The sequence below is a fragment of the Panicum virgatum genome, chromosome 3N (assembly GCF_016808335.1).
Source record: "Panicum virgatum strain AP13 chromosome 3N, P.virgatum_v5, whole genome shotgun sequence".
In the NCBI taxonomy this organism is placed as follows: domain Eukaryota; kingdom Viridiplantae; phylum Streptophyta; class Magnoliopsida; order Poales; family Poaceae; genus Panicum; species Panicum virgatum.
Window position 1 is genome coordinate 3,990,146 of NC_053147.1, and position 24,205 is coordinate 4,014,350.

General features: G+C 48.4%; 2 protein-coding genes across 2 annotated transcripts; one reads left to right on the plus strand and one right to left on the minus strand.

Annotated features, from left to right (window-relative positions):
* Positions 1–3,346: 3,346 nt before the first annotated feature.
* LOC120666657 lies at positions 3,347–7,515 on the plus strand. Its single transcript, XM_039946556.1, has 6 exons — positions 3,347–4,564; positions 4,694–4,834; positions 5,159–5,416; positions 5,554–6,173; positions 6,321–6,455; positions 6,846–7,515. The coding sequence occupies exons 1-4, from the start codon at positions 3,373–3,375 to the stop codon at positions 5,664–5,666; spliced, it is 1,704 nt and encodes a 567-aa protein (XP_039802490.1). The 5' UTR covers positions 3,347–3,372; the 3' UTR covers positions 5,667–6,173; positions 6,321–6,455; positions 6,846–7,515.
* Positions 7,516–7,991: 476 nt separating this feature from the next.
* LOC120666658 (AP-2 complex subunit sigma-like) lies at positions 7,992–11,563 on the minus strand. The gene is made up of 6 exons (XM_039946557.1): positions 11,423–11,563; positions 11,238–11,336; positions 11,068–11,118; positions 10,026–10,199; positions 8,898–8,957; positions 7,992–8,353 (listed from the first exon to the last, which is right to left on the minus strand). Exons 1-6 carry the CDS (start codon positions 11,423–11,425, stop codon positions 8,009–8,011), a joined length of 732 nt encoding a protein of 243 aa, XP_039802491.1. The 5' UTR covers positions 11,426–11,563; the 3' UTR covers positions 7,992–8,008.
* Between the last annotated feature and the right edge of the window lie 12,642 nt (positions 11,564–24,205).

Below are 24,205 nucleotides of genomic sequence, written 5' to 3' on the forward strand. Positions count from 1 at the left end.
GGCTACTTGGGAGACGGAGGACTTCATTCGGTCTAAATGTCCGGAATTGTTACAAATGTATCAAGGTACTCACCAAGTTCCATTTTCCTCAATCTAGCACATCCATTAAATCTCGGGATGAGATTTCTTTTTGGGGGAAAGACTGTAACACCTAAGTGTTAAACTTGGGTTTAACTAGCTAACTAGTGACCAAATTCTCTCGGTTACAAGTCGAGTCGCAAATCAACTAAAAACTCGATTTCAAATCCTGGAGCCAGCGGAACCCGGATACTCCGGGTATGAATCCGGAAATTCCAGATTTACCCGGATACTCCGGATATTCTTCCGGATACTCCGAGCCTGGAACTTTATATCTCTTGTTTTGGTCCTTTTACTGTTTCCAAACGTTATAAACTCTCTCTCACTCTCTCTCTCGTGCTCTCTCTCACTCTCTCCCGTGCTCTCTCTCACCCCAAACCCTAGAGACCCAAAACCCTCCCTCTACCCTTGATCCAAGGCCCACGGGAGCTTCACTTGGGTAGTGGATCATCTATCCCGCGTGCTCCATCCCTGGACGGCTTGGGTTCAAGCCCTTGGTGCAAGGAAGAGCTTTCCCCCAAGGTAAATAAGCTAGGGTTAGGCAAGTCCCGTGTTCTAGGGGGTTTGAATCGATTTCCTCCGGTCAATCATCTTCTTATGAATCAATCTACTAGGGTCTAGGTGGGATTCGATTTTTGAAGGTTGGTTTCGCTAGAAATCAGAGTTTCAGTTTTGGGGGCGAAAGTTGTGCCAAACTCGGATACTCCGGGTATTATCCCGGATTCTCTAGAAATGTCGTCCCGGAAACTCCGGGTTTAGACCCGGATACTCCGGGTTTGGGAATCCGGATGCTCCGGATATTCCGGGTTCTGCAGAGTTATGGGCGTTGGGTTATTCGGTTAATAGTAATTATGATAGGTTGGGGTTAATTTCAAAGTTTCAAATTATTTTGCATACATTCTCATATCATTGCATATGTGTAGCCGATGCCGCCGAGGGAGCCGTGTACGAGGTGGTTGCGGAGCCACAGGAGCCGCAGGGGCAAGCCCCGCAGGAGGAGGTTCGCGGGGAGTCGGCCCAAGGCCCAACTCACCCCAGTGTTGAGCAGCAGACGCAAGGCAAGCCCTGGTGCACATCCTATTATTTTAAGTTATGACACCTATATATGTCTTTAATACTTGTGCATTAAGTTCAGGAATTGTTTGGAACCCTAGTTGCATGATCCCTAGGATTCCCTGAGATATACTAGTATGTATAGGACGGTAGTAGTGCTATGCTTAATGTTTGCGGTAGAAGACAAGTGGTCTCCTGCGCTCGCGAGATATAGGATGTTTAGAAGTCGAGTAATTTTCAGTTACTCGCAAGATATAAGATGTATTCATATTCCAGTACTTGAGTTGTGAGTTTGATATTGAATAAATGGAGAATTTAGACAGGACGGGAAATGATGAGGAGACATAGGTATGGCAGCAGGACAGGGTTCCTGGGTGTCTTAGTCCCGTCTGTGTCGGTTAAGGACCGGTCGTTGTGGCAGTGCTGATCGGGGATTGAATTGTACTAACCACATGCCGGGAGTAGGAGGTAGTCGAAACCGGTAAGCCTAGTACTGCCTTGCTTCGAAAGTACAGGACTCCATCTCACCTTCTGGGGTAGTCGAGTAGTCGCAGAGAATTGGGGATGCATGTATTACCTTTGGTGGTCTCATGTTGAGCTCGGCTGACCATATGATGGTGGGGCGGTCCTGTAGTTCGAGGCGGGGAGGGGGAGGGTTGGTGCGTGTGGTCCGACGGGGATTATACGTGCCGTGTTGGTTAGGTCCACCTTGCAAGGTTAAATCGGATCGATTCGCCGTGTCTCGTGGTTATGAGGGCCTTGATATCTTTGTCACCTCGTAGAAATGAACTAGAGATGTTAGTGGTAAATGATGAAATTATTTTGAATCATTATTGTAATGCTCCAACATGATTGTGTAGATATGCCAACATTAGATGAGAGTCTTTCTATATAGAACTTGTGGCTAAAATATTGAAAGTAAGAATTCAACCTTAGATGCTTTTATGCAAAACATCCACCAGCCAGAGAGCCTTGCATGTCTAGATATGTGGGCTAAGTTATACCCACTGGTCGGGTAAGCCTTGCTGAGTATTAGAATACTCAGGGTTTGTTGCCACATTTATTATTACAGGACACCTGGACGTCGACTTCTGCCCCTATTGTGTCAAGTTCATCCGCCGGGATGCAGAGGGGTGGCAGGTCGAGGAGCGAGACCCTTAGACTAGGGCTTTGTCGGGATGTACACTCGTGGGCAGAGTGTTCAGCCTTTCTGTTGTTGCGCGGGCCGGTCTGACCGGTCATGGTTAGTCAGGGCTTTTGAAGGCTAGAGTAGTTGTAGGATAGTCTATTTGAATTTCAGTACCTCGGATGTAAAGTTTGTAAATTATGCAACTTTTGTAAATTATGTGTATATTTGAACTCGGGTTGTAAAACCTAACGTTTCGTCCCCCTATAGTGTTTGTATTTTCAAGTATTATGTTGTGCTTGTACCATCTGCGCCCACCTTCGCATGGGACTACCGGTGTTGTTTCGATCGGGCCGTGGGTTGAGAAAGGATCGCCAAATTAAGCCGTTAAGCTAATGAGCCCGATGTATTCAAATGACGGTCATTACGCTTAATTAGAGTTTTAATTTGGCGGTTCCGTCACAACTATTCCGTTCCGTTTTGTTTGTTCGAAGACGGCGATATCAGCCGCAAGACAGCAGTACCGACTTACGAGCTCAGGTTGATAGAAAGAAAAACTTTTTTGTTGACATGAACAGCCAAGGCTCTGCTTCAATAGGGAAAAACAACACAGATAATGGGCAGGGATCAGAGCCAACACGTTCAATTACAAAATCATCTTACAACCAGACTTTTGGTACTGGTGTTCCAAGAGAACAGAATGAAAGTCATAGTAATGATGATAAAGGGGGCGAGGATACACTTCCCAGCAGAATGAATAACATAGAGGGGGCAATCTTGAATGATAGTCCAAAGCACGATATCCCAATTTGCATAAGAAAAGAAATATCTCAGGAAAATAGCTGTAACTCTTCAGGCCAAGGGAAAAAAAGAAAGCCTTTTCAAAGTTCTGAACAAGGGGAGAAAGATTTAATAATGGAAGATACTAATGGTGCTGGCTCTATGGAAATGGCCTTAGTGGCGGTCCAGCCAACTGGACCACCTTATACTAGAGCGGCTTACGAAGATGATGAACCATATGAAGTAGTGAATGGACAAGTTAAGAGGTAGAGGAAGGAGTATGAACCCACACTGAGTATATCAGCGGTGGCTGGGACCCAGCCCCGCCGAAAGCCATGAATCTCTTATGTTGGAACTGTCGAGGTTTAGGGACGGACTCGACAGTTGGTGAGCTTCGTCATTTGGTGAAGCGATATCGTCCCTCCCTCCTGTTTTTATCGGAAACTAAAATGAGGGATACCAAAGTGAGGAAATTTATGTGGTCTCTGGGGTTCCATGGCTGTTTTGCAGTTAGTAGTGAAGGAAAAAGTGGAGGTTTGGCTTTATTTTGGGTTCAGGAATGTATAGTTTCTCTGAAGCATTATTCTCCAAATATTATAGATGTTACTATAGGTTCAGAAGCAAATCAATTATGGAGAGCTTCTTTTGTCTATGGTGAGCTGAGGTCTGAATTGCGCCATAATTTTTGGGATCTTTTGCGCTTTGTTCGTTCCCAGTGGTCTGGACCTTGGCTCTGTGCCGGGGATTTTAATGAAGTCCTGAGCAGCGATGAACATCTGAGCAGAGGGGAAAGAGGGGAGCAGCAAATGAGGTTATTTAGGGATTGCCTTGAAGACTGTGAATTATCTGATTTAGGCTTTTCTGGGCCAAAGTACACCTGGAATAATAGGCAGGTTGGAAGTGACAATGTGAAAGTACGCTTAGACAGAGCAGTGGCAAATGGTCATTTTATCCAACTCTTTGAAGATTATCATGTTGAAAATGTCATCACATCAACTTCAGATCATTATGCCATTCTTGTATCAATTAATCGAGATTCTCAGTATAATGATAGGAGTTCCTTTGATAACAATTTCAAATATGAAGCAATGTGGGCAAGAGCACCAGATTATAATGATATTGTTGAAAAGAAATGGAAAGAGGATTTTGAGGGGCCTAGAAATCTCCAATCATTTTGGTCAAACCTAAGCAGAATGGCGACCTCTTTAAAACACTGGAGCTCAAGAACTTTTGGGTCTATCCGGAAGGAAATAAAAAAACTTGAACGACAGTTGGCGATGCTTCGTTCCTCAAGTGCCACACCAGCTTTTTCAGTTGAAGAGAGGAGAATTGAACGAAAGCTATGTGACTTATTTGAATGTGAAGAAATTATGGCTCGCCAACGTTCTAGAGTGGATTGGCTCCAAGCGGGTGACCGAAACACTTCATTTTTTCATGCCAGAGCCTCTGCCAAAAGAAAAACTAATAGAATTTCATATCTATTGAGAGAAGATGGTACAAGGTGTGAAGACAGAGAGGAGCTTAAAGGTATGGTCCGTGATTTCTATACAACTTTATTTTCTGCAGAACGTTGTGACCATATAGATGATATTCTTGAGGCCATCCCGTGCAAAATAGACCAAAGCATCAATGAAATGTTATGTAAACCCTATACAGATGAGGAGATACGTGAAGCTCTGTTCCAGATGGGACCGACCAAGGCGCCTGGTCCTGATGGCTTCCCGGCGTTGTTTTACCAACGCCATTGGGATTTTTTACAGGCTGATATCTGCACAGCTGTTAGGGATTTTCTACAAGGTGATGCTATCCCAGATGGTCTCTGTGACACAACTATTGTTTTAATTCCTAAAATATCAAAACCTGAGAGGTTGAATAATTTTCGTCCAATTAGTCTATGCAATGTGCTTTATAAAATTGCATCAAAGGTCCTTGCTAATAGACTAAAAAATTTCCTTCCGTTTATTATTTCTGAAGAGCAAAGTGCTTTTGTCCCAGGCAGGCTTATTACAGATAATGTTTTAGTTGCTTATGAATGCATGCATACCATTTTAGTTGCTTATGAATGCGTGCATACCATTCGTAAACAAAAGGCCAACACCCCTTTCTTTGCTTTGAAAATAGATATGATGAAGGCTTATGACCGGGTCGAATGGAAATATCTTCAGGGAGTTTTAAGTAAGATGGGTTTTGCTGATGGATGGATCCAAACTGTAATGAAATGTGTGACAAAGGTGCGATATGCTATACGAGTTAATGGTGAACTCTCAGAGCATTTTATTCCAACAAGGGGATTGAGGCAAGGAGATCCCATCAGTCCATACCTTTTTCTCTTATGTGCGGAAGGCCTATCTTGCTTAATGAAGAAAAAAGAAGCTGAAGGTAAAATAAACGGTGTAAAAAATGGGAGAACTGGACCAGCAATATCTCACCTCCTTTTTGCAGACGATAGTATTTTTTTTCATTAGAGGTGATATGAAGAACCTTCAAGCTCTTAATGAGGTGTTGCACTTGTACAGTGAAGGAACAGGCCAACGGATTAATTTTCAGAAATCATCACTTTTCTTTGGTGACAAATGTCCGGAACAAGTTAAGGACAGAGTTAAATCATATATCAATGTCCGTAATGTAGTTGTGCAAGCAAATTATTTGGGCATGCCGTCTTGGGTGGGGAGATCTCCTACAAGCACTTTCAATTTCTTACCTGAACGTATGTGGAGGAAAATAAGAGGCTGGAATGATCGCCCCCTTTCAAGGGCTGGTAAGGAGGTTATGTTTAAATCAGTCATTCAAGCAATCCCAATATATGTTATGAGCTGTTTCCGCCTGCCAGCTGCAATTTGTGATAAGATGAGGACAACAATCTCGAATCATTGGTGGGGCATTGAAGAGGGTAAGAAAAAGATGCACTGGCGTTCATGGGAATGGCTGACCGCCCCTAAAGCCATGGGTGGCATGGGGTTTCGAGATATGCAAATTTTTAATCAAGCTATGTTGGGCAAACAAGCTTGGAGAATTCTAACTGTTCCTAATTCGCTTTGTGCGAGAGTGCTCAAAGGGCGCTACTTTCCTTGTTGTTCTTTTTGGGATGCGTCTCAGCCCCGAAGTTCATCTTTCACATGGCGCAGCATCATGTATGGTAAGGAACTTTTAATGAAGGGTATCATATGGAGAGTTGGAGATGGGAGAACAATTCGAATAACTAGAGACTACTGGGTTAATGATTCCAGCATGCTTAAACCAATTGTCTCCATATCTGATAATTCAAATGTGTATTCTCTTATAGATGGAGCAGCTGGCAGCTGGAATGAAGAGATGGTTCGAGCTTGTTTCAATGAAGATGATGCTGAAAAGATTTTGCAGATACCTCTGTGCCATACGCCTTGTGAGGATTTCCCAGCTTGGCTACACACTAAGTCAGGTATCTACACGGTTAAATCAGCTTACTTTTTAGCAAGGCTAGAAAGCTTCCATGTCTTTTTGGGTGAAAATGGTAGAGGTGAAACATCTGATCAAAGTAAAATCTCTAAGTCCTGGAAACGTCTATGGGCAATTCAAGCACCACCTAAAATGAAAATAGTATTATGGAGAATGGCTCATGACTGTCTGCCAACCGGGTCGCAACTTAAAAAAAGACATATCCTTGATTTTGATGCGTGCTGCTTTTGTGGGCGAGAAGAAACCGTGGAACATGTGTTTTTTATGTGTCAATTTGCTTCTGAGATATGGCGCCAAGTACGAAAGTGTTTCAATATAAATTATAAGATGCATGCTTCTGCTAATATTAGACATTGGCTTTTTGATTTTTTAGAGGCCGCAGAGGATCATGAAGCAACAGTTTTTGCAATCACAGTATGGCACATTTGGGAGTCAAGAAATGCAGTTAGAAATGGTGAGAATATGATGCATCCCCAATCCATTGCACAACGAGCAGTAGCTTACATAGAGATGTTTCTGTTACACGTGACACAACCAAAAAATCAAAGGTGTGAGTCTAATTTCTCTGTATCTAGATGGACTCCACCGCCGATTGGTTGGTTGATGCTCAATGTGGATGCTGCTCTTTTTAAAAATCCATCTCGTATTGGCGTGGGTGTAGTAATCCGCGATCACGATGGGGTTTTCAAAATGGCCTTTTGCAAGGTGATGCATAGGATTAAAGATCCTGAGATGGCTGAAGCTATGGCAGTCCGATGTGCTGTTATTTTTGCGAAGGAAAAAAATCTTCAACATATTGTTGTTGCATCAGACTGTCATAATATCATCAAGAAGTTACAATCACAAAATCTAGACAGATCTGAAGTTGGTGCTATCATATGTGATATAAAAAACTTAGTAAGAGAGGTTACATTCTCTTTTATGTATATTCGTCGAAGTTGCAATGAGGCAGCTCATGTAATGGCTAGGCTAGCAGATCAATTCTCTGAATCTGTTTGGTGTAATGAAGCTCCGGATGCAATCCGGGCTATCCTTTGTAATGACCTTTATAGTAATTAGTATGAAGCTGCCTTTTCAAAAAAAAAGGATTGAACTCTGTACTTTAAGTGACATTTCAATAGAATTCTACTATCAGTGCCGTTACAAGTTTTAGGAAACGTTATTTCGAAGTTTGAGGAAGTAACAGTCTAAGAGGTCGGCAGTAAAATAGTGAAGATAAATATCCACATCTGACAGACCTAGTAAAAACACCCGGTTATGTGTCATAAACTCATATATTCATATGTTCTATAATTATTAGAAAAGGAAAGGGGCAAAGGAAAAAAGAACTAACCTTATCTTTCCTGTTCGTCTGTTCCATGAATGGATGTCGGTCGTCTTCTTCCCCAACCTCCGGCACACTCTCTCTCTCTCTCTCTCTCTCTATATATATATATATATATATATATATATATATATATATATATATATATATATATATATATATATATATATATAGCAGCCAACTTTGGCTGCCGCGGCTCATCCTCTCCCTCTCTAGCGGCCGCGCGGGCCGTCCAGAGGCACGCTCCGGCAGCCGTGGCGGCCCGCCAGCGGCGAGCTCCAGCAGCGCAGCACCACCCTAAATAGTGCTTTAACAGATGTGCGGGCCTCTGTCTGGACAGGCCGCGCAGCCGCTGGAGCAGTAGGAGGCACGGACAGGTGGGCGGGCGGAGGTGACGGCAAGGGAGCGACGAGCGATGGGGAAGGAGCAGGAGGAGGCACGGGCGGGTGGCCGGGCGGCGGTGACGGCAAGGGAGCGATGAGCAGCGGGGAAGGAGCAGGAGGAGGCGTGGGTGGGTGGCCGAGCGGCGGTGACAGGCTGACCCAGAACAAACAAAACTTGCATCCCAATGAATTCATTGTGAGATGGGAAATAAAAGTTCATTTAACCTAGAGCTGTCTGGGAGAATCGCAAATGGTGCGGGTATAACTAGAGAGAGAAATAACCAGAGAGAGAGAGATGGGTGATTTATCAAGTACAGTGAATGATCTTATGTTTTGACACCAAAACAAATTAAGGGCGACAAGATTTAGAAAAACTGAGAAATGTTTGTAGTCCGAAGAGCACCATTTTGTAGAAGCCCATTTAGCTTGACTCCATGCAAACTGACAATACTCATGATATGCATTCAACTGATCTCAGTTAAAGATAGGATAGTAGGTGCATAAAGGAAATCCTTTTATCATTCCAGAACTCCTATGTTCAAGAAAAAGTTATATTGTACCTTTGACTTCTCACTAACTTAAGAAATTGCTAATTGATTTTCTAATTATATTCTGTTACATCATATGCTGGGAAAACAATGGAAGCTTCCATCAATATTGCTGGTACAAATAATGCATAGGTGACAGCAATATGTATTATGATGGGAAAAGGTAGTACCCTTTTGCTTGTTTCTTGAAGCTCTCCAGCAAGAATAAACTCATCCAATATCAAGTAGACCTATAGCACACAGCCAAAAAGGTCAAAAAGCAAATATGCAAACGAATTTCGGCTACAAGAACAATTTATCAAAAAGTTAGAAGGTCTAGCAAAATCAACGACAGTTAGATACTTTAGTTTCTTTTCATAAAGACAAAAAATTAGAACGATAAGCAGTCAAATTTGACCTTAATTGTAGCAAACATAAAGTTCACAATGTTTATTTTCAAATCAGTTTCAAGTAGACTGTTCTCACTTCTAAGATTTGAAGATTTCTTTTTTAATGTCTAATGCAACTACAATTTTGAGTTTTGACAATATTGAGCACAACTTTGGAGATTTCCATATATGCAACCTCCCAATGCATAGGTAATCGTTTACTGAATAGGAGTACACTAGGCAGTGTAAATACTGGAAATTTCCATAAATGCTACCTCCCTATGCATAGGTAATTGTTTATTGAATACAATAGGCATGGTGTAAACACACGTTTAAAGATTATCATTTGATAACCTGAAGGCGTTATCTATTTATTGACACATAAAAAATGGTGATAAACATAGTACTAGAGTATTGGGAAACTGGGATAAAGTAACTAAAGATTGTTAGGTTCAAATACATGGAGTATGCAGGAGTAATATATTATATCGTTTGCAGTTTTCCAATGGCCCCTTCTATCATCTACATTCAGTTCTATAACATCTTAGCGAGTAACAGATGACAAGTAAACAAAAGCAACACCAAATAAGTGCTAGCACATAGGCATGAATTTGGTCATAAAAAAATTGACTGGCTAAGAAAATATTTAACCCTAACATATTAAATTTCTGTCAGTTGACAAAGGAAACTCTTTCGAACAGTTATTTAAACTGCATAACAGACCAAATGTAAACACAAGTAATGCTGAAAAAAGAAAAACTTAAGCAGAATACAGTAGCACTAGTTAAAACACACGGAAATTTGGTTAACAATGAACTTGTTGAGAACACTCAAATAGAAATTAATCTTTATTTAAATATAAGATGTGATATGATCAGTACTTCAAAAATATTGCAGATTGCTAGATTAGCCAAGTGAGATAGCAGTTACCTTGTGGAAGTTAAATACTAAATCAAGTTCACAAACATTGCTGAAGAAATGGTCCAATATCTCGACAAACAAATGGATACATTCCAAATATGCCAACTCATTGTCAGTGATATCCATGCAGATTGAGAAAAAAAGACCTGCATATCTCCTGTAGATGACTTTGTGTGTACGGAACTGAAAGAGAAGTCCCACCATTAGTTACAAGGGGAATAACGTAATTGAAGGAAGCTACACAACTGGCTATCACACTGATATACAAATAGAAAATATAGTATGCAAAACCCATCTTCATCTAGCAGTGTTTTAGAAATTGAACACTACTAAAAGAGAAATTTTAGAGATTTAGGATATATAAGTTTATCATACAATACCAATATTGAGCAGTACTCTTAGTGATAAATCTTGAAAACATATCCTAAAGAGGCACTTGTAATATCTACAGTACAGATCTTCTTCTCTATTTCAAATCAGTCAGCAGAGTGGTTGATCTTGCTTCTCTTTCATGGTCATATTAGATATCTAATCATGAGTTTCTGGAAGTTAATTATGGATAGGTTTTTAGTGTCGTAGGGGGATCTTTACTGTAAGAATAAAAGAGGGAGCAGCCAAGAGATGAATGGATGATTACATGACAACAAATAAAAATTGGCATGAAGGTAATGCATCCCCAAAATAATTCATGGATAGTAAACAACCTCATCTGTCAGATATTCACATACTAACCTACATCTCCATCCTAAGGTCCTGTTAGTTCCAGCTTGGAGTTGTGAATTGTAGGTTTTATAATCTCGAGCTGAAATAAACAAGCAGATTTCTCATCCTAAATTGCAACAGTCCAAAGAGACAAATTGTTACAATCCAACATTCTGCCCCCCCCCAGGTTGCAGATTGTTCTGCTTTTCACAATCTAAAAGCTAAAGCATATGACCTAACTCACGTATTTTAACTCAACAGCAAGCAAGATTTGATCTTGCCTTTAATCAGATCAAGGACACAACACTTATGTTTTCTGACAACGAAAGCAAGAGCGCGAACTACCCACCTCGACGAAGTTGGTGAAGTTGGGGTCCCGGTTGACCACGAGCCGATGCACCTGGATTCACATCAACCAAGAACCAAGAAAAAATCACCACGGGATCAGCAATGCCCAATTCAAAGCTGGAGCCCAGCACCAAGATCAAATCTTTCTTGCCCAGCAGGCTCACCGCTCACCTCGTACTCGACCTTGTGCTTCTCCGAGTCCTCGAGCGGGACGTAGTACTTGGCCAGCCGCGTCTTCCCCTGCCGGTTTTGCAGCAGGATGAACCGGATCTGCGCCGGCGAGGCAGATTGAACCAAGGTGAGGAACAAGAATGGGTCAATGAAAGAACTGTGACGATGGGATGGGTGTTCGTTACCATGGCGGAGGACGATGTTGATGCTTCAGAATCGGGAAGAACAGGGGCGCGATTCGGGCGCAGGGGAAGAAATGAGAAGGATTTTTGGTTTCTCTGTTCTTTTCGTTTCCCTTTCCAAATACGCTAAAATGTTGTTGGGCCATATGGTATGCTACCTAAGCAGCCCAAGTGCTAACGTTCTGGGCTTTTGGCATACCCAAAGGGTCCACAAACATATGGAAGGGAATTAAAAAAGAAACAAGCTAGTTTAATTAAAATTGCTGACGGTCAAACACACTATACACAAGAATTTAGCGTAAGAGAGACACGAAAATCGAAGGGTTCTTTTCAAAATTTATCATGCTTTACTTGCTCAAAAAATATTCACGTTGCCTGTGCAACCAACCTGAAGATAATTCCATGAGAAAAAAAGTAAGAAATCATCATCATCGACGTCATATTGAATGATACACTACGGTATGAGTATATGGGAGCTCAATGGATAAGACCTCTGTGAGATGGCACTCTCAACTAAATGGGAGGAAACTGTGGCGATTTAATATTTTGTCACTAGTTATTAGGCCATGTAATAGACGGAGAATTAGTTAATCTGACAAAGTAGTATTTTGCCACTATTTCTCATGTCCAACACTCTGAATTCACGGATGACGACCATCAGTATATTACGGTACAATACAACACATTGTTCCGTGCACGTAGTAAATAGAACATGAAAATAAGTACACAAAAATCAGATATATTGTACTACTATGTGTGACTAGTTGGGACCTAGTGGCCACTCGCGATGGCTCGCTTATTCGAGCAGCAAGTTGTTCACCAGATGAAGGCAACATGGACTCACTATGTAAGAAAGACTTATAGGAGACACCAGATGATGGCAACATGGACTGGTCCATCTAGGTAGCTTGGTTCTCAGAAGAATGCTGCCATGATTCATTTTCATACGGTTCATTTGTCATTTCCGAGAAAAAATATTTTTATTTGGTTTACGGATCTGTAATAAAAACCATGCCGCCTCCCTGCTGTTTGAGAAGCTGGTCTGCATCTTTTGATTTATGTAGCAAAAGTACAAAACTAACATAGGTATTCCAAATTTATTTGAAAGATATGGATCAAACTTTACCTTAGCATAGTTAATCTTTATTTGGTTGGAATTTATATAGGGTCAATCTCTGATATGAGTGTAAAATAGCATGTGTTGGGAAACATGAAACTGTGAAAAGTCGATAATATTAACTAGAACGGCATTTTGCGTAACGAATTTGGGAGGATAAATGAGCTAGAATGGTATGCTATCGTAATTAATTACATGATCTAAAATATAATATTGCATCCTTGGTTGCACGGCATGCATTAACATATAACAAAGAAAAAAGACAATTCATTCGCACTTCAATCGATACCGCCACACTCTTTTCTTTTCCTTGAGAAATTGACCCACATTTATACATCACAAGGGGCAGCTATAGTTCTGTATTTTCGAAATCTTCCATTCTATATTTTCAGGGCTTTCATATCTATAGTTCTGTTATCGTGATGTCAACTTTGTATTATACAGATCATTGACGTTTTGGAATAGTTGGCTCAACCTGCTGTATACCAAAAGAAATAGAAAAATCCAAAGTTATTTTTAAGAAAGCATGCATGGAGTACCCACAGCCAAAAAGTTCGCTAGCAGTTTTGATTGGGGCATACAGAGCGTTAATTAAACCTAGCTTTTTGTTACTGAAGCATGCGTGCATTTTGACACAGAAAAGGAAAGGATATATACCTCTTTCTTCATATAGGAGAAGCAAGAACAATACATTATGTTACCTCACAAAGATTTGGCCAACAGTTGGCTTGTTGCTGCCATTCTCATCATCAAATGGTCCAGCATTATATTACAGCGCACGACAAGTAGAGCGACGATGTGACAACCGGCCCGTATCTGATTGCATATCTTTGCTCGTGACCTTGACAGCTATGCTGGTTACTCGTATCCGTTTTATAAATATGCAATGCAATCACGGTCCTGCAACCACAAGTTCAGTTAAATTTCAGTTGAAATCGTACGTGCTCTCGAATAATAAATCTGCAGTGAAACGTTATGAATTTGTCGTACTATATATCCGCTGGCAGGAGAAGACGGGCTACTTCTTCTGCCTGGAGGACCGCGCCCTGCTGTGCCGGCCCTGCGACGTCGCCGTCCACGCCGCCGGCGCCCACGTCGCATCCCACCGGCGCTTCCTCATCACCGGCGTCCGCGTCGGCGGCGGCGTCGTCGTGAGCCCAGCCACCAGCAGCGGCAACGGGAGCAGCAGCGCTCCCGACAGCTCCGGCAACCCGACGACCTTGCCCGACAAGGCGCGGCCATCGTCGTCGGTCAGCGCAGCGGCGGCGACAGAGGGCCTTGGCGGTCAGCAGTGGCCGTGGAGTGAGTTCTTGGCGGACGACGTTGGCGTTGGGATGGACCATCCGGACCTGTGCTGCCCTGCCGAGATCTCCGAACCTGGCTCGTCCAGCCTGACGGGATGACATGTATGTTCAGAGATCACTAAGCTAATAAGCTGATAATACTTCATGGCATCAACTGATCCAACAAATGTAGTATCAGCCTATCAGGTGATTTTGTTAGCTTTAGCGTCCTGTGGACCATCTACTTCAAAGTCGAAACAACAAATTAACAGAGCATCGAGCAATCAAATTGCGGTGTCAATGTATCTGATTGATTGGTACGGTCTGCCGGTGTGGCGGCGCTCCGGCGAGGCGCTGCATTAAGCGGAGGATCGGAGTGCTTTACCCTGACACGGGGATCGAGCACTACTACAAAACAGGCATTTGTTCCTGGCCATTTGTCCCGGCAGCCTTTGGGCCCGAGACAATAGGTGGCTTTTGTCCCGGGTCCAACGGCTAGCCGGGCCAGCGGGGGACGGGGGCCTTTTGTCCCGGTTGGAGACACCAACCGAGACAAAATGGGAGCCTTTTGTCCCGGTTGATGGCTCCAACCGGGACAAAAAGCTATACGGACTTTTTGTCCCGGTTGATAACTCCACCCGAGATTAAAAGTGACTTTTTATCCCGGGTGAAGTCTCCACCCGGGACAAAACCTGCATCCAGCATTTATTAATCTCCACCGTCACTTCCTCTCTCTCATCAGCTCTTCTTCTCCCTCCCAGATCTCTCCGCCTGCTTCATTCCTCTCCGTGATCCATCCCCTTCCTCCCTCCGGCCCGCTCCCTCATCGATCCCCTTCCTCCCCCCCTCCCTTAGCTTTCACGGGCACTGCCGCCAGTGCGGCCGAGACGGCATCCCGGGACCAGGTGATCCGAGCCCGCCTTGTTTCTTGGCTTCTTGCTTCGCTCTTCTTGCAGTTTTGAAGCTCTGGTTTTTCTTCTCGTTTTGCAGGGAACCTTGGCCAGGAGCCAGGAGTCCAGGACGCCCCCGCTCCTCGTCAACTAGCCGCACGGCCACCTGATGGGGCCGCAGTCTCCGGCGTCGCTCCTGGAGCGAGCATTTCCGGGCTTCCTGCCGGTTGGACAGTGCGGTGTAGCACCAACTCGGGCAGGCCGCGGCCTTAGCCGGGACAGCAGGCACGTCCAGTGCTCCCCGCCGACCAGCCGGTGGGACTCCGTCGCCAGACCGCACCCCCTCGTCCTCATAACACCCGCGACCTCCTCCACCTGGCCAGCGAGCCGCCGCTGGCGCGGGCCAGTGCGTCGCCGCGCGGGCGCGGGCCGGTGCGCCGCCACCAGGCACCGGCGCAGGCGGGGCCTGCGGCGCGGGCGGGCTCGGCCTCGTCGGGTGCTGGCGGGAGCAGTGCGTCCAGGCCGGCGGGGGCAGCTCCGCCAAGAGACGGCGGCCGGCGGCGCAGCGCTAAGCTTTGTTCTCTTTTTTTCCCCAAATATGTATATGTGAGGAAATTGATTTGTGCATGATTTGTTCGTTGTTGTGATTGACTCGTAGTTGTGATTGATTTTGAGATTATAATTGTCATTAAATTTTTGTGCATCAATCTGGCTCCCGCTCCGAGCTCCGGAAGGCGGGAGCTAGCTAGTTTTTTTTGTTTGCCAAAATTTACATTGTTCCCGGTTCGGAAGGTGCCGGGACAAAAGGTTGAGATCTATTTGTCCCGGATGGTTTGTCCCGGTTGAAAAACCGGGACTAAAAGAGGTTGTAAACCGGGATAAATGAGCTATTTTGTAGTAGTGGAGGGGTGTCTATTTATCGCTTTAAGCGATTTCTCCGGCTCCCATTGCAGAAGGCACCCCGCCCCGCCCCGCCCCGCCCCGCGTCCTCGGCCCCCGCACCTTCGTCCTCTGCCTCGGCCGGCGGCTCTCACCGCCGCGCCGGCCGCCCACCAACCACCGCCGGCGCATCCCCGCCCTCCCCTAACCTCTCCGGCGCCATACCCCTGCCCGGGGACCTGGCCCGGCAGCTGGCGCCCACCACCCCGGCCGGCGGCGCTCCGCCGCGTCGCCCGCCCACACACCACCGCCCACCGCCGGTCGATTCCTCCCTCCACCACCTTCTCTTCTAAGTCCGGTGGACATGGAGCCCTCCGCCGCCGCCGCCGCCACCCCCAACAACCTCGGATCCTAAGGCCGCCGCTGCACTCCACCACCCTGGGCGCCGGCGACCTTGCCGGCAGCCGCTCCCCCCACCAACCACCCTCGCCGGGCACACCCTGCCCCTCCCCCTCCCCTAGCTCGCCGGCGGGCACTCCCCGCTCCCCTGGCTGGAGGTAGAAGATAAACAGTACCTTCTGCGATAAATAGACACGGCGGGGATCGACCCTAAGAGCACTCTAACAGCTCACGTATAATTTTAGCTAGAATTGAAGATTTAGGGGTACTTAGAAAAATAGAAAGCTTACAACAGGGTGGGGTAAACCAAAAGACTCTGTATCTTTACTCTCTATATTTAAAAGTGGGCCCTAGTGCGTGGACGTTGCCGCTAGCACGCGTCGACGCCGCCGCGAGCAGGCGCGTTGGCGCAAGATCGAGGCCTGGAGCTACGTTTTGTCGGCGAGCAGGAAGGAGCCTGAGCAGGGCCCTCGTAGGTGCAGCACTGAAAGAAGGTCGCCGTGTCTCAGGTACATCTCGTCATCTGTGCTTTTCACAATCTAAAAGCTAAAGCATATGACCTAACTCACGTATTTTAACTCAACAGCAAGCAAGATTTGATCTTGCCTTTAATCAGATCAAGGACACAACACTTATGTTTTCTGACAACGAAAGCAAGAGCGCGAACTACCCACCTCGACGAAGTTGGTGAAGTTGGGGTCCCGGTTGACCACGAGCCGATGCACCTGGATTCACATCAACCAAGAACCAAGAAAAAATCACCACTGGATTCACATCTCGTCATCTGTGCTGCACATGCAAGAGAAGAGAAGGCCCAGCAGCAGTCTCCGTCTGCCCAGCGCGGTGGGGTCTGCCCCGAGCAACAGCCGCCCTAAGCGGGAGGAGCCGGACCGGCGGCGCGCAAGCAGAAGAGACAGGGCGCGCGAGGCGGGAGTGGCGCGGGAGGGTGGGATGGGATCTGAGCGGGATTTGGGGGGGAGATGCCGAGTGCGGTTCCCGCGCCTGTAGTACTGGCTGGTGGCGGCCTTCTTCGCTGCCGGGCAGGCGGACACCCCTCGGAGAGCTGCAAGGTCGCCGCCGACCGCGTGAGGTTCGAATTGAAGCACGGCGCTCACCCTTCACCGACGGTGGTCATCGGACCCAGGACCGGTGATCCGTAGTCGCCGTGGGCTCGCTGGAATCGCACCGGAGCGCCGTGTCCGGAAGCGCGGCGCTCCAAGGCATGGAACTGCGGCTCATCCGTTGTTCGCCGCAGCGGGCAGGGCGCCTGCCTGCCGCCTGTCCAGTTCCTCCAGCCGCTGGCACTACAGCTCTATGGCTACGACCACTTCGGCGACGCCCGCGTCGTGGTGGAAGCCGGCGTGTCCGAAGCTCCAGGGCGCGATGGGGCTGCCTCCCGAGAACGATAACGACCAAGCCAGACCGCGATCTTCGCCAATCCAGGCCACACATGCCGGATTGAACGGCCTCCAGGTACCCAAGGGGTAGACGGTAATCCACCCCCCGGCCTCGGTAACTTCACGCCTACTAGGCTCGCCAGAGCGCCGCCGCGTTCCCACCGCATACCTGCTCCCGGAGGCCGGCGTCCATGGCGGACCCGGTTGCATCGGCCACCGGAGTAGTTAGAGGCGCATCCAGTGGCCTCGTTGACGCCGTCCTGCGCCACGCATTCGTGCCCAACGCCGATCCCGTCGCTATGGTGGCGTTGCCGATGAGACGACGACGCAAGGTGTTTTTCTCCGGCGGCTGGAGCTCGGGGGACCCGGCCGGGGCGTCTGATTCGGCGCTGCTCACTCCAGATTGAGTCGAGATCAGAGAAGGCGGCAATGCCTTCATCATCGGAAGCATGCCTTTTGGGGGGAGATTGGTCGCGATTGAAAATTCAGCGCCAGATTAGCTGCAGTCCTGACCTCCAGATTAACTCCAGATTAATAGCAGCTATGTCATGTCATCTACTGACCACCAGTGAGATGGATGCAGGTTCTTCAGCCTGCAGAACGTTGATGGAAGCCTTTGGCATAATGCTGAACAATCTGAATTCTGAAACGACTGAAGCAGGTGCGAAATCGATTTGCACAACAATTAGAATTCAGAAGCTTTCTGTCGCTCACCGTTGGAAATGATTCAGCAGCTTGAGGGCTTGCGGCGGGGCGTGAAGCGCCGGTCGATGAATAGGCGGCGCGCCGGACATGGAGCCCTGCCCCCTAGGTCGCCGCCGCCTGGCACCTCCAGTACACGGAAACACGCCGGCAGCCGACGAGGGCCCGCCCAGCATCCCCAACCAATGGCGCGGACGTCGAAGCCATGGAGACCGCCCTGAGGAGTGCGTTCCTGGACGTGTGGTCCAGTCACAGCCTCTGCAAAACAGGCGAGCTCCATGGTTTACTTTATGGCTGCCTCGAACGCCGCGGCATGCCGGCCGGCATCCCCGGCGCAGGGCACGAAGACGCGCAGAGGTCGTTGCCGGTTGCGCCGGCTGTCGTCGTCGACTATACCCCCGGCCGGGATTCCATCGAAATTACGCGGCGGCTGCACTGCCCTGCCGGCGTGCTCGAGCAGCTTAGCCGCTGTAGAGCTCCGCCGCTCGCCATGCTGGCGCATTGCGCTGCGCCCGACCTCCGTCCGGCTCTCGAGACCAGTAAAGACCAAGTCAGACTGCGACCCTATCAAATCCGTGCCGCACATGTCTGACCGAACGGTCTCGATGACCCAAGGGGTGGACGGCAAATGAACTACCGTCCACCCCTGACCCCGGCAGGCCCTACACGAGCGCCGCCGCAGCTTCGTTCTCCGGCCCGCCACACCGCCGCCGCTACCCTCCATATTCCTCCAAGCAATCATCCGCTAAAGCTTGTGCTCGCACGCTGGCTGGGCATGGGCGCATGGCGGACATGGTTCTCGCGCGCGCACCTCGCATTCGTCTTCCCCCAGAACGTGCGCAGCTGTGAACGCGAGGGAAGTGGCTCGTACCTCGGTTCGCCCGAGCATCATCGTGTTCCATCCGAATACTTGATCCCGGAGGCCGACGACGTCCATGGCCTACCTGGCTGCATCGGCAATGGAGTAGGTACAGCCACGGGCACCGACCTCTCCATTGCCGTCCAACACGAGAGAATATCGCGCCGCGGCCTCGCCGACGCCGTCCTGTACCACTCATTCGTGCACAACTCCGGTCCCGACGCGACGGTGCTCATCGGTGTTTTGCTCTGGTGGCTAGAGATCGTAGGACCCAGCCAGGCGTCTGATTCAGCGCCACAGCGAGCGAGGCTATCTCCTTCCAAGACAGCAATCGGCGCACCTCAGCCATGGAGACCGTGCTGAGGAGCTCGCGTCTCTATGGCGGCCTCGGATGCTGCTGCATGCCGGCGTGTCCGCGCACAACACAGTCAAGATGAAGATCGAGCAGAGCCTGTCTTCTTCGTAGGACGATGCCCCGCCCCGGCGTCTGCCGAAGGATGCAGCAGCGCCGGCACTGCCGGCGTCCTGGAGCAGCGTGGGCGCCGCCGAGCTCCGCCGCTCGCCATCCTGGCGCCATGCGCCCGACGAGACTGGAAACGACCAAGTCAGACCGCGACCTTGTCCAATCTCGGCCGCACATGTCGGATCGAACGGCCCACAGAACCCAAGGGGTGGACGGTAATTGAAATACCGTCCACCCCCGACCCCCGCAACACCGTCCACAAGCGCCGCCTCCGCTCGGTGCCCCGGCTCGGCACGCCGCCGCCGCGTTCCCGCCGCTGCCCGCCTCCGTATCCTCGCTCCCGGCCGCCTGCGTCCATGGTGCTGCGCCATCTGCGGCAAAGTCGACAGCTAACAAGCCAAACACGTTCGTGCGATTGGTGCAGCGACTGCGAGAGGCCAGGTCGGCCAGGACGAAGGCATACCGCCCATGTCAGTGCCGAATGTTTAGCTCTAGACCAGACCTCCGCACGCACGCATGCTGTTCCGGCGGCTCGAGCTCTGCTCGTCACGCTCGATGGCTCAGGAGTCAGGACATGAGAAGACGACGACGCCCATCATCAGAACTTGAGTACCATGCCGCGGCTCACTATTAAATTCCTCTGACGGACCACAATTGGTTGCAACTGAAAATTCAGACCACTGATGGATCAGACTTCACTCGAGCAATACCGTCCACCCCTGCCCGCATACCTGCTTCCCGGAGGCCAACGCGCATGGGTTGCATCGGACACCGGAGTAGTTAGAGGTGCAGGCACTGGCCTCCAAGGCTCCAACTAGGGCGACGACCGCGCCACGCATGGCAAGGATGTGGCCTCGCCGCGACATGCCGGCCGGCATCCCCGGCACAGGGCACGATGACACTCGGAGGTCCCTGCAGGTTGCGCCGGCTGTCGTCGTCGAGTATACCCCCGCCGCCATCGAATGAACACGGCGGCTGCACTGCTCTATCAGACTTCATTCTTCAGTCAGAAGAGCAATGCCGAGTAGTCTTTGACACAAGACAAGTAGCTTCAGAAGGTGAAATCGACTTGTCCGACAATATAATACATCTGGTCTGGTTCCCAGTAATTCTTCCCAGGTCCGTCCAGCCTGACGGGATGACATGTATGTTCAGAGATCACTAAGCTAATAAGCTGATAATACTTCATGGCATCAACTGATCCAACAAATGTAGTATCAGCCTATCAGGTGATTTTGTTAGCTTTAGCGTCCTGTGGACCATCTACTTCAAAGTCGAAACAACAAATTAACAGAGCCTCGAGCAATCAAATTGCGGTGTCGATGTATCTGATTGATTGGTACGGTCTGCCGGTATGTGGCGGCGCTCTGGCGAGGCGCTGCAATAAGCGGAGGATCGGAGTGCTTTACCCTGACGCGGGGATCGAGGGGGTGTCTATTTATTGCTTTAAGCGATTTCCCCGGCTCCCATTGCAGAAGGCACCCCGCCCCGTCCCGCGTCCTCCGCCCCCGCACCTTCGTCCTCTGCCCCGGCCGGCGGCTCTCGCTGCCGCGCCGTCCGCCTACCAACCACCGCTGGCGCATCCCCGCCCTCCCCTAACCTCTCCGGCGCCACGCCCCCGCCCGGGACCTGGCCTGGCCACCGGCGCCCACCACCCCGGTCGGCGGCGCTCCGCCGCGCCGCCTCGCCACCCGCCCACACACCACCGCCCACCGCCGGTCGATTCCTCCCCCCACTACCTTCTCTTCTAGGTCCGGTGGACATGGAGCCCTCCGCCACCGCCGCCGCCACCCCACCGCTGCCCTCCACCACCTCGGCCGCCGGCGACCTCGCCGTCAGCCGCTCCCCTCACCAACCACCCTCGCCGGCCACACCTTGCCCCTCCCCCCTCCCCTAGCTCGCCGGCGGGCACTCCCCGCTCCCCTGGCTGGAGGTAGAAGATAAACAGTACCTTCTGCGATAACTCCGCGCGGAGTCGCGAGTGCGATAAATAGACACGGCGGGGATCGACCCTAAGAGCACTCCAACAGCTCACGTATAATTTTAGCTAGAATTGAAGATTTAGGGGGTACTTAAAAAAATAGAAAGCTTACTACAGGGTGGGGTAAACCAAAAGACTCTGTATCTTTACTCTCTATATTTAAATGTGGGCCCTGGTGCGTGGACGTTGCCGCTAGCACGCGTCGACGCCGCCGCGAGCAGGCGCGTTGGCGCAAGATCGAGGCCTGGAGCTACGTTTTGTCGCCGAGCAGGAAGGAGCCTGAGCAGGGCCCTCGTAGGCGCAGCACTGAAAGAAGGTCGCCGTGTCTCAGGTACATCTCGTCATCTGTGCTGCACAGGCAAGTATAGTTGTCCAACGGGCCGAGCCCGGCCCGACCCGACACGGGCCCGATCCGGCCCGGCACGATTAGGCCCGGCACGATTAGCCCGGATAACTAATCGTGCCGGGCCGGTCCGATATGCCAGGCGGGCTTCGTGGGCCGTGCCAGCCCGAGCCCGGCTAGGCATCTGCACCAGGCCGCCACTCCCTCAACTCAGAATGATTTCAAGATTTCAAATCTAAGATTCAAACTCACAAAAGATCACAAAACAGAAGCACATTTCATGATAACAAATTTATTGAGCTGTTTTGGGTGCTGCCTCGTTAAAAATCTTTGTAGGTAAAATCCCACACCTCGTGAGGACAAAACCCTACAAAGGAAAAGAGTACAGCTAGCTCTAAATGTTCAAATGTTCATCACAAGTTCAAGTCCACAGTCCACACTACATAGTTATACAGATTCAACATCTAGATATAAGTTTTCAAATGATTCTTCAAGTTCTTCATCCTCTATGAGATGCTGAAGTCTTGCATCGGCTTGCTCCCAGTCCTTGATCAGAGCCAACATCTCCACGACCTCAGGGCCCAGACGCCGTCGTCGCTCCTCGATAATCCTGCCAGTCATACTAAATGCAGATTCTGATGATATTGTTGAAACAGGAACAGTCATTACATCTCTAGCTAGAATTGAAAGAACAGGATATGATAGCTTATGCTCATGCCACCAGTTCTAGATATTGAAATCATCATCATACTGGTTAACAGTATCACTGTCCAGGTAGGCAGACAATTCAGAACCAGATGATAGAGAAGCACCAGAAGTTGCAGCTTGCAACAGAGCACTAGCAGAGGTTCTTCTATGCAAGGAGGAAGTAGAACCAGAACCAAGACTAGTAACAAAACCAAGAGTAGTACCAGACAAACTAGAACCAGAAGAAGAAGACTCACCACCAAAGATTCTTCCCCAAGCAGTTTTTCTCTTACCTGTAGGGCCTGGTTGGGCAGCCCTTTGCAACCTTACACCACCAAACTTCTCATCATACTTAGCAAAAATAACAGACAACTCAGCCCTTACCTCAGTCAAGTGGCATGAGTAATCATTACCATTAAGCTGAGATAGAAGTCTAAGAACATTAGTGAAACCTTTCAGCTTAGCCCTAGGGTCTAGTATAAATGCAAAGGAGTAGAGTATGGGTATGTCACACCAGTATTGCAAGAACTTATCTTTCATAGGAACCACAACTGATCTTAAGTCTCTATCATTTTCATAATTATTTAGATGACTAGCTATCTCAAGAACATGATGCAATATTAATGGAGATGTGGGGTAATAAACACCATACATAACAACAGTGGAATCATAGAACTGTTCAAGGAATTCAAAAAAAATTTCAGCAACATACCAGTGCTGGTCTGTCAGGAGTGGCTGACCATCAACTAAAGGATGCTGAGTAGTGATGAAAACAGAGAATGTGGCCTTATGGGGCAGGAGATGTTTTAACATAAGATAAGTAGAATTCCATCTCACATCCATATCCAAGCCAAACTTGCGAGGTCTTTCACCAACAGCAATGCAATATGACTTGTATGCAGCAATACGCTGGTTAGATGAGTTTAGAAATGATAAAGCAGATCTAAATGCACCAAGAATTGGCTTAAACACTTCAAGACCAGCCTTAACAATAAGATTTATGATATGACAAGCACATCTTTGATGCAGGAACAAGCTACCAACATAACCAGACAAAACAAGATTAAGTTGATTAATAGCCCTAGTGTTAGCAGCAACATTGTCCAGTGTAACAGCAAAGATTTTATCAGTTAACCCATAATCAGCAATAACAGAAGTAATACGCTCAGCAATATTCTCAGCATTGTGAGACACATCAATCAACCTAAGACCTAAGATCTTTTTCTCTAGTTGCCAATCAGTATTCACAAAATGAGCAACCACACTAAGGTAATCCTCCTTAGCATTGCCAGACCAGATATCAGAAGTAAGAGCAACAGAGGATACATACTTCAAGCACTCAACAAGCTGAACACGACGTTCAGTAAAGTACTTGGCAAAATCTCTAGTGGTTGTTTGCCTAGACACCTTAGCAAATTTAGGATTATGAGCAGTAGTAACGTACTCTTCAAAAGCATCAGACTCACCAATGCAAAGAGGCAGGTGTTGTGGGATTTCTAGGGTACCCACAGCCGGGTGGCGGAACGCACCCGCCTATTCCCAGAGAGGGAGTGCTCGGGGAGGTACTAGGCGATTGGGCTGATCTAGCCCTGAGATAAGTAGACAAGAACGCACGATCTAGAGTGGTTCGGGCCGCCGGAGCGTAATACCCTACGTCCACTGGGAGAAGTTTTGATCTCTGTTGTGTATGAGTCTATCCTCTGCCGGGCCTTGGCTTTCACCCAGCTTGAGCTTCCTTCTAGCGGGCGCCCCCTTTTATAGACCAAGGGGGTGGATACATAGGACG

Coding starts and splice junctions, on each gene's coding strand:
- LOC120666657 (XM_039946556.1), top strand. CDS start 3,373: ATGAATCTCTTATGTTGGAACTGTCGAGGTTTAGGGACGGACTCGACA. Junction 4,565..4,693: donor AGACAGAGAGGAGCTTAAAG/GTATGGTCCGTG, acceptor AACCCTATACAG/ATGAGGAGATACGTGAAGCT. Junction 5,417..5,553: donor GAAGAAAAAAGAAGCTGAAG/GTAAAATAAACG, acceptor GCACTTGTACAG/TGAAGGAACAGGCCAACGGA.
- LOC120666658 (XM_039946557.1), bottom strand. Junction 11,119..11,237: donor AGCACAAGGTCGAGTACGAG/GTGAGCGGTGAG, acceptor ATGTGAATCCAG/GTGCATCGGCTCGTGGTCAA. Junction 10,200..11,067: donor ACTTCACCAACTTCGTCGAG/GTGGGTAGTTCG, acceptor CTTCTCTTTCAG/TTCCGTACACACAAAGTCAT.